The 10,807-nt window shown below is 36.6% G+C and overlaps 1 protein-coding gene across 1 annotated transcript; it reads left to right on the forward strand.

Moving 5' to 3' along the window:
- Positions 1-1,925: 1,925 nt before the first annotated feature.
- Positions 1,926-10,572, forward strand: LOC142357296 (uncharacterized; the record flags this gene model as incomplete). Its single annotated transcript, XM_075408941.1, has 4 exons — positions 1,926-2,052; positions 6,879-7,024; positions 7,993-8,123; positions 10,145-10,572. Coding segments are annotated over 4 exons (653 nt in total), but the record flags the coding sequence as incomplete, so codon positions are not given.
- Between the last annotated feature and the right edge of the window lie 235 nt (positions 10,573-10,807).

Genomic DNA, 10,807 nt, shown 5'->3' on the forward strand with positions numbered 1-10,807 from the left:
TGCAAAAAAAAGTTTGAATCAAACAAAATGAGGATACATCCGCTATCTTATAACTTTTAACTTGCAAAACTGGTAAATAATTGATCAAAATATTAAAGAAAAAATATTGCAGTTTTTCGGTTAGGATTAAAGACCCTTGACTTTTTTTTAAAAAAATTCAATTTAAAATTCAAATTGAGCAATTCGAATGAACGGCTATTTGCTAAGTTTTTTCTAGAAATGTCAAAATTCAAGATAACCTTTTTAATGAGAAATATATTGAAGGCTAAAATTGAATCGAAGCACCAAATTTTGTTCTTAGTAAATTGTCTAGAAAAATTGAATATTTGGGGAAAATGTTATGAAACAAATCAACGAAAAGAAAATGGCATCAGGCAAGACAAGAAGAAATCACAATAAAGGTAATAAGAAAGTTATTGTGAATTGTCTGTGAAACTGAATTTTATATTTTACATAAATGCAATTTCTTTATTCCAACAGACTCAAAAAATCGAATGCCACCAGCGTGTCAGCGTGGGCGCAAGGCTCGTGTATTATTAATTTGTCTGACTTTTTGAGAGGAGAGAAGGAAACGAACAAATGACCATTTAGTTGAATTTTAAAGTACATAAGGAAGTATGAGACTACAATGCGTGGTTCTTGATTACTTAAGGGATGCACAACGAAGTGAACCGATGTTCTTATTTTCAGCTTGATGACTTTTTTTCAAAACTGGAAATCTAATTTTGACTTCAGGGTTTACGAAAGCCATTATGCTATCAAAACATAGGGTAGGGGATAAGATATAAAACTGTAATTTTAATAATCGGATTTTGCAAGTTTTTTTCGAATATATCACAAATTCCCTCCAATTTTGGCAAAGCTACTCTAAATAGGTCACAATTTCATTTCCCAAAAATATCCCAAAACCAAATAATTTTTTGAACGTAAAATATTCTTTAGGCGTAAAAAATTCTGCTTCAATTTATTAGTATCAAACACCTCACGATTTTTTTTAAAAAAATTGTCCGCAATGGTTGAGATCTTTTGTATCTATTAAACCTAAACCAGTGTGCAGGGCATTGTAAGAATAATTGCTTTCATACGAATTGCTTTTTTAAAACTTTTTTTCATCCAACATGATTTGCCATATTTGTTTTTACCAAACTAAAAAGGTAATTTGGTACGTTGCTTTGCCTACCTTATTAGGCGTGTGCTTATATTTACCTTTTTTTTCTTCTCTGATATGTTTGGCTAATCTGTTAGTCTGATCATATCCCGGGTCGAGGTTTTTGTGTTAATTTTTGTAAGAATTGGGGTGAAATTTTGTAATAATTGCGGTGTAAGAGGTGAAAAAAATTCACCGAGTTTCACCTCATTTCTTCCAAACATTCACCGCAAAATTAACAGCATTTCTTACAAAAATTCACCGCATCCGCTTTTGTTGCAAGTTAATGTGAGAAATTGTGTTAATTGTGAATGCGGTGAGTGCGATAAAAAATCACCGCATTTCTTACAAAATTCACCTCCAAATTCACCGCATTTCTTACAAAAATTCACCGGATTTGTTTTTCAACAATTATTGAATCTGATTTGAATTCACAAAAAATATTATAGATTTACGTGACAGTTGGTGCAGTGAAATAAGAAGTTGAAGACATGAAGAAAGTGAGAGGTTCGAATCGTGTACGGAAGTTTCCTTTTGTAAGAACACCGAGAACGCGGTGAAAATAAGTAATTCACCGCATTCACCGCAAAAAGATGTAGGAAATACGCTGTAAAATTCACCGAATTTCTTGCGAAAATTCACCGCCAAACCTCGACCCGATATTTGTTCTGTCCTGATATAGCTAAGTTTTGGAGTGTTATTGTGTTGTGATAATATTGTAAGCAGCACTCTCACATAATAGAAAATGAATAAGTCTAAGTATTATTTTTACCAATAGGTGTTTACTGTGCCCACAGTAATTTTGAGAATCCAGACCCTCCGCCCACTCCAGAGCACTGGGAATCTCTGGTGTTTCTGTTGACGACACCTCTAGGTCCCTTTGGGACACTATGCAGCAACTACAGGTGAGAATTTATTGATATCATTGCGGAGCAATCGTAACATTAAAAATGAATCTAAAGACAACAAATATTGTTCACGTTTTCTGAAGTTCAAGCCTAGGAATGATAAATTTTTTGTAAAAGAGCTGAGTTGGTGAACCTCATTAGGGGCCTAAAATATTGAACTAAATGACATAAAATATGACATTAAAATTTTTCGAATAAACTGGTTATTTTAAATTAATTAATGCTTTCAAATATAACATCAACACTCTCGCCTTATCATGCTACCGACGAACTAGCCTTGCTTTTGAAAGTAATCCGATTGCACAAGGTTTTCGTAAGTTTCTTGTATTTACGTATAATGCAGAATTTAAATAAACCCTCGATCTAATTTGACGGAGGCACCTCAGGTATGCTTTTTTAACCTCTTCTTTCAAGTCTTCCTTTTTTAACGTCTTCCCTTTTTAACGTCTTCCTTTCAGCTCTTCAACCTTCCACGTACTAAACTGACCAATCCCATAAACCAGTATCAAGGTCGATTTCCTTCGTTGTTTGAAACCTAATATATAACAACAATTTCATGCGTTCGTTCTGTTTTCTTTCTTTCTCTCTTCTCTCCACTAACATATGCACATTAGTTGGACACGTGCTCATTCGGCAAAAAAGACGACTAGGACTAATGCAGGTAAAGCCATTTAAAAATATACCTATCTCCACCTTAAGTTAGACTGTCCATTCAAGTAATATAAATTGCTCTCATAAGTAGAAGCTTAAATTAACAATCAGTTTATGATAACATAGTAAAACTCAAGCAGTGTGAACCAGATGGCTCAGTGGAGAGCACAAAAATGCGATCATTTAAGACATTATGGTGTCGCAGCTCAATGAAGACCCAAATTTTACTCTGACTATGATTACAATTGTGTTGACATTCAACCAAACTAACATACTAGTAGTTGTTCTTCTGATAAGGTTTCCTACAGAAGGAGCTGCTCCGTCGTTTACCATCATCAAAGTTTTAACTCTGAGCAGTTACCTAAACAGCTGCCGGTGATTTTTTATGCCAGCGACAATTTTCATAGCATGAGAAAAATGCAACATCTTGAAATATGTTGAAATATTTTGTCTGCTGAATGGTTTATGGCTAAAAACAAATGGATCACCTCTCGCTGTGCTGCAAAATTTGACTTCAACGCATGCTGCCTTTTAAAAATTACTAGCAGGCCCGCAAAAGCATCATAAGAATATTCTTCAAAAAAGGAGGTTCAATAACTCACCTTTCTTCGTAACACCTCGGGCACAAACACATGCCCCTCGTCTAACAGCCATAGGTATTACGTTACGTTACCGATGTGTTTAGTTTGAATCTATTACCCTATATACCAGCAGTTTCTTCAATTCCTTTTTTTAGCTTTGCTGCCTTGATTATTTAAGGCGCGCTAAGACTTGTGTTAAAACAAATAACGAATTTCCACATGTTGTCATACCGGGTGGCAATGCATAACGCATGAAATAAGTTAGGCTGCATGTTTGAGGATTGTTAAAACATATCAAGATTAGGGGCTTCTGAAAAACACAAAATAAGAAGAAAAGAAAGAGACAAGAAACAGAGAAAAAGTAGACATGAAAGAAGGAAACAAAAGACTAAAAAGACAAAAGAAAAGAAAAACGGAAGAATAAAAGAAAAAGGAAGAGAAAAAGAATAGAGTAAACAGAGAGAAAGGAAAGAGAAATAGACTGAACAGATAAAAGTAGAAAAAATAGAAAAGGAAAAAAAGATAAACAAAAAAGAGGTGAGAAAAGAAAGAGAGGAAATGAAACAAAAAACGAAATAAAGAGGATAGAAATAGAGAAACAAAAAAGATAGAGAAAAAAACCGCAAATAAAGAGAAAAGTAAGAAAAAAAACGGGAAAGATAGAAAAGAAACAAAAGCGAAAGAAAACGCAGAAACGAAAGACAGAAAAGAAAGGGAAAACAAGAGAGAACGACAGAAAACAAAGGCAAAAGGAAGTTAAAGGCAAGGGAGAAAATGATACAGAAAGGAAAGGGAAAAAAGAGAGAATTTAAAGAGAGTAAAGAAATAGAGAAACTAAAGACAGAAAGAAAAGGCAGAAAAAGAGCGAAGAGAAAGAAAAGCAAAAAGGAATAGAAAAGCAAGAGTGAAGAAAGAGAAAAGCAAGAGAAGAGAAAAAAGACAGGAAAAAAGAAAGAGAGAAACGGAATAGATAAAAGAGAAACGAAACAGAGGAAAGAAGAGAAAGAAAGCGAGAAAAGAAAGAAAAAAAATGAGAAAGTAAAAAAGAAAAGTAAAAAGAAACATAGAACAGACAGACAGAAAAACACGAGATGAGAGAAATAGAAAAAAGACAGATAAGAGAGAGAGAGAGAAAAGGACGGCAGGAAAGAAAGAGAGACGAAAGACAGATAATAAAGAGAGAAAAAGTGAGAAGAGAGAAAAAAATACATTACGTAATTCAATGAGTGAAACAAAAAAAATCCATTCAGTTGAAACAGAGAGGGAGGTAAGTCAGTAGTCAATCTTGACGTATGTGAAACGAAAAACGCGCAAAAAAACTAAGGCGAAATATAAAAAGGAGCGCCAAAATAATAGCGCCTAAAAAATCGGAACAAAAAAATTTGAGGAGCATATTCCATATTCGATTTTATTTCGGTAAAGATCTTTACGTAGAGAATCTTTCTGTCGTTATCTGCGATGCATCGGTATTTCTCATTCCTGAACTTTTTTGTTTAATCAGTTTTTCGGTCGTCGACTCATTTTGTATGGACAACTTTTCAGTCATCGACCTATTTTTGCATCCTAGGCTATTCATTCATTGCCCCCTTTCGGCACACGCAACTTTTCGGTCATTGACAGCCTTTCTTTCAATGACCGTCATGACATAGTTAGTTTTTCGGTCACTGACTCTTTTGGAAAATACAGCCTTTTGGTCATTTAACTTTTAAAAATGCATAGAAAACACCATACTGAATGTTTAAGGGATATTGAGACATGTGTGGATAGGAGCGCTGTTAATTATTTGCGATGTATGAATCTTGAAAAACATTCCATTACATCCAGAAACCGTGCAGCAATCTATTATCAAACCATTGGGGTGGATCTTTGGCTCTTGAGGCTGGAAAAACCTAAAAATTGATAGAGAAAATTAAATGAAAATTGCTAGTTTTGTCAGAACAATGCTAGAATTTCTGATGTTAAAGTTCGAAAATCATTCCATTGACCCTAGAAACGTTGAAGTAAAATATTATCAAACCCTAGAGCAGGTTCCTCAACACCCAGGGAAAACCTGAAAATGTAAAAAATTTAGTATAATTTTGCGTGTTTTTGTTTGGAGTTCCACGCAGATAGCTTTCAAAATGCTCATAAAACGTACTTATGTCCTCCAAAAAACTTTTATGAACTCTTACCAGCCTCAATTTTGGTCCACCAAAAAATTCGAAAAATGCCGAAAAAACACCAAAAATAATATTTTGGGCTAAAAACTCCTAAATGACCTTTTAACCTTAAACTACGGCCTTCCCAGTAGCTTAAAAGTAGTAAAAGCCGCGATTGATTACTATAACAGCGATTGGGATTGACAAAACAAAAGATGAATACATTCTTAAACATATTCTTAAAGTGCTATCTCCTAAGCCTAATAATTTGAAGTATTCAATTCTATCTTTGATACCTACACAGAGATTTGTTGACAATTCTTCTCAAAAAAAAAATAAAGCCATCACCGAAAAACTTCGAGCGAACTGCTCTCAAACTACCGGCGAGCGCTTGAATTCGTCAGCAGCCATTCATGCCTTAGTAGGGCTAGTTTCAGCTTGATTGAAGGGGCGTGAGGTGAGCACAGTGGGACCCACCGGGTGAGCAACAATAGGGGGAGGGATTGGGACAACAGTGGGGGGACGGTGGGAGGGAGATCTTTGGCTGCATGGGACCCTTACAGCCTGAACTATGTGCAGGGGTGGAGTTTCGGGAGGGGGGGGGGGGGGGGGGTGAGAAGGGCCTATGTGCGGGGAGTCAATTTCTAAGAACCGCATTCCACACCTTAAGTACAAGTATGCAAAACAGTTTCTGTGAATTTTTATACTTTGAGACTAGTGAGGGGAGAAGCTCTAAGAGAACTTAACGCCCGGCTACCTGTTTATCCTGTTTTTGAGGACTAGAAGTCAGATGGGTCAGACAATAAGTCGGTCGAGCGAAAAATCGCATAAAAATTGACCAACAGGACTAAAATAAATGCCACAAAGATTGTTTGAGAGAGATTAAATAGAGTAGTTTAACCTCATATGTTCGCAACTAACATATTGTCGACGGAATAAAAAGGAATCAAATAAAAGCCGAAAATAGCAAGACTTTCTTTTTGGATCTATTTCAAATTGACATTTTTTTTTTGTGAAAGACTTTTCTTGCATCCTTTTTTTGTGCGGCGCGTGAACCTTTTGGCAGCTGGATTATTGGCCATTGATTCTTTTTGCTTTTAGGTCAATGACTCGCTTGCAGTCTGCGCTTTTTTGGACATTGACCTTTTACGAGAGCAATTTTTGCGGTCATTGACCTCTCGCAATCTGCCCTCTTAACCATGCTGCGCGAGAGATCTCAAACATGCTCTTCGATAGTTCTTAAACATGCTCTTCAGAGGCCTCTTAAACATGCACTTTCGCCTTCCGTTAAACACGGTGCCTTATAAACTGTCATGCACTTAATATATAGGATGCTGCATTCACTTATTTTTGATCGACAACTTGCGCATTTTGATCATTGTTATTACTACTTTAATGAGACGCAACTATTTTTTGATGTATTGACCTGAAATGCTTCAAAAAATGTGTTTAGTAATTTCTACTGTCTGGAGTCCTACCAGACTACACTAGTTGGTCAGCCTGACCTGGGTCTCACTCCTGCCATGATGGCACAATGGTTCTATGATCTCATCGAGACACGGTGGAGAACCATCAACATGATCAGTAAACAGGAAGGAGGTGCGTTTATAGTTGCGTTTCATTCCTTTTTAAAAGAAAAAGTTTGAACACGTCCAATTACTGAGGGTTTCAGCAACGGCTTTAATGACCAAATTAAGAGCAATTTGAGGCGTTTGCAATTTTACGGAATTATTTGACTCAATTGATGCCAATTACCGTTAATTGAAAACCCTTTCTTAAAATTAATAAATTTCAAATTAACAAAAATAAAAGAAAATTAGGCGCAAATTTAATGTTAAAGGCTGAGCCAGTTTACTGATTGGAATTTCACTTCATTTTGCGAAATTGAACTTCATTAACGCACCTTAAACTGTTTTCAACCCCGAAAATAATGTAGAGCCAGACGGAGACTGTGATTACATTCAGGATTAAAGTTAATGGTCAAAAACTCCGGACCCAAAGTATGAAAGAGACTAAATACTAAGTCAAGAATCCAGAATATAGACTGATTGGCGCCAGACTGCCTAAACAAAATGCGAATTAGACCTGCAGATGAATCTTATAAGTTTTCATGTATCACTCCGGCTCTAATCAAAAACAAAATTCAAGGAATTGGTTAAAACTAAATAGTCAAACTAGCAGGTTGAAATAAGCTATTTACATTTGTTTTTGTTGGCTATTAAGTTTAGTTATTGCCCTAGAAAATCAAATCAGAATACTAAAATCTTTGAAATAAACTGGCAGGTGTCTTTCGCACTGGTCTCTGATTATTCCAGTTAATTGATTGCTGACTCAAGAAAGCTAACAGTTTTGGTTATTATCACGCAGTTTTAAAAAACTTAGCTTTTTATGGACCTGTTTGACTTTTCTGTCTGGGCCAAACAGATCGAAACTATAGGAATGAAATAGGCCAAGCAGATTAAAAAAAAATCAGACCACGTGACTTCTACCTGTCTTGAAACTGATATCTTACTGACAGCGTACTGATTATTTGAAATTTTGTTTTGTGGGGAACCCTTTTCTTACAGAGGATTGTTGTGAGGGGCAGACAGCCATGTACGTTCAGTATGGACTCAGAAACATGGCCTGGTCACCCGATGAGTACCTGGAGAAACTGATGGATTACTCAAACCACAGCATGACTCTCAATTACATACAGGTAATATCAATATATCGGGACATTTATGGCTCAAGTGCACCTCCCCTTTGGCCGAAGCCTCAGGTATTTAGTCATCAGACCTTTAGAGGAAAGAATTCCAAGTCATGAAGACCAGAGCATCGGTGCTAAGACCATCTGGGGTCTAGCTCTTTGAGGAGTTGAGTCCCACGAGCCTCAAGTCTCCTTAAAACCATATATCGGGACATAGCAGAGCATGTGGGACATGGAAGCACAATGCTGAGGCAAAAACCTTGTGAGGAGGGTTAGTAAGCAAGGTTGTAGACGTGATCCGTAACCTCTACGTGGTACCCCGGGTAACTACTGCTAGCTCAGTTAGTGGAAAATAGCTAAGCGGATAGTCTGAGGAGTTTGCCCTAAGCAAGCCACCTCGGACTCAAATTTGCTGTGAACTCCTTGTCAGTCCGAAACTCATCAGCGCAGGCAAGAGCCTGAGATGAAATAGTTGAGGCAGAGATTGGAAGAGCGCCCTTGAAAGAAGGGAGCAGAAGTGGTTGTTGGCGGGCCCTGTAAACAAAAGTGGCTCTTGTATTCCTGTCTCGCAGATTTCAACTGTTGAAAATGTCTCCAATAAGCGAAAGATGGTCAAAGTTGACTGATTCGAAAGTCAACAAAGTAACGAAAGCAAAATTAAGACTAGTAGATGACGTTTTGATCGTTTAGTAGCGAATTGGCTAGACTTCATTTAAAGTCTCAAGCGAACTCTAATTGACCAGAAACCCTTGTTAGTAGGCAACGAACGCAGGGTTAGTACGGTTAAGATGTGAGGGAGCTTGAGATGAATGCTACACTGTATTCACTAGAAGTTGATGAGTAGTGGAAGAAAAAACTGTTTGATCGCTGCTCACAATTAGTATTCTAAATGAAAGTCTTCTAGTAGGAAATACTGTGTATGGTCCAGACAAGAGAGATGTAGTGGTAGTCACAGAATTAACATCACAGAATAGTGTTGCACCTGTGATCTCGGAGCTAAAAAATAAAAAGAGTGACTACACTACATGTTTGGTCCTGACATGGCTCAAGTAAAGATGTTAACACTGCATAGGCATTCAGAAAGAAAAAATTTCTCTCAGAATATCTGAATAACAGAGGAAATATCTGTCAAATTGAAAAATTGAGTCGTTGTAGGGGATTCTTTATGAATGGGCTGATGTGTCTTCCAATGAGGCACTTCAAAATGCAACTCGCAAGAGATTCAGATATTCCTCTTGCATTGATAAAAAGCGACGCAACTGGGTAATGGGTTATGGGTAGTGAAAGATCTTATCTAATAATTTCTAACCCTAGTGATCGAAGATTTCAAAATCTTGCAAGAATCTTGCAAAAAATTTTGCAAGATTCTATTAAGAAATGAATTCTTCTTGCAAGAATCTTGCAAGATTTTGTATTTTTCTTGCAAGAATCTTGCAAGATTTTGAAATCTTTTTTTGGTTACCTGGCTAGATGACGATGGCAGACGAGCTAAAAATGTCAAAGTTAAGCATGAAATTGTGTCGGAAAATTTTCTCAAATCAAGTTAAGACTGACTTTTTTTCAGCTATTTCCAGTATAATTTGTGTGTTTTCCCTCCTCCTTTTTAAATCCGGGCTTGGGACCGGCAATGGTGGAGTTACAAACAAATAGCTATAGGAGAAATGAGCGGTGACCTAGCGAAAAAACTAGTCTCAAACTCTATCTCCAAACAAAACAAAATAACAAAACAGCAAATTATATATAAAATGGCAATAAAATTGTCGGAAAATGTATCAAGTTGATTTAACAAATCAACTTTTTCGAGATCTTCTAGTATGTTCTGGGTGTGTTCTAGGCTAAGCGAATGTGTTATTTAATGCTACTCTGAAAAAATACATTTTCAACAATACATGGTTCTGCAACATTTCATCAATTCACCACCCCCCCCCCCCTGACAGTGGTTCTGAGTTGCATTTTTAAACAAATTCTCCGATTAGCAGATTTACTCTTATATCTTTTTTAGAGACAAAATCGAAGGTGTAAATTTTTAGGGTCGTTATTATGGGCCAGTCTGTGCCAACATAATCACAGAGGTGGGTTTTGGACCTGGCCCAATTCGGCGAGCTGCGGATTACGAGGATAGGGAGAAACCATACATTCTGATTTCTCGGGAACACAATAACGATGAACCCACAAACCTATGGTCCAAACAGTTCGACTATGACACTCCACAAATGACCTTTGGGTGGTTCAAAGAGCAAATCATGTGTCGTGAAAAGCCTTGGTTGTGTGAGAACTGAAAAGCTGTCAAAGTAAAAAAAACTTTCAAACTATGACTCAATCTAGCCATCATTAAAAATTCTACGGGCTATGTTACATGTTCGGTTCCTTCGGTTGTATAATTTGGACAGATTTTTGCAACAGTTGCCTATTTACAAAACTTAGAGAGAATTCATTTCAAGCAAACAATTGCACAAGAAAGGAGTGGAACAGCATCGAAGTTCGCAACAAAATTGTTGAGTATGTTCAATAAGTTAAAAAATTTAAAAATATTTCAGTGCTCTTCGGTTTATATTACATCTTAATTCCACTCAATTTCACGCTATTTCAAATGCACTTCACTATTGCTAGGTTTGATGTTTTAACTATTTTGTAAAAGAAATGCGTTGAACGCAATGAAAAGAGGTTGAACGGTTGAATTAATGGCATTCACT

This window comes from Convolutriloba macropyga, unplaced genomic scaffold (assembly GCF_964194025.1).
Source record: "Convolutriloba macropyga unplaced genomic scaffold, txConMacr16.3 SCAFFOLD_5648, whole genome shotgun sequence".
Lineage (NCBI taxonomy): Eukaryota > Metazoa > Xenacoelomorpha > Acoela > Convolutidae > Convolutriloba > Convolutriloba macropyga.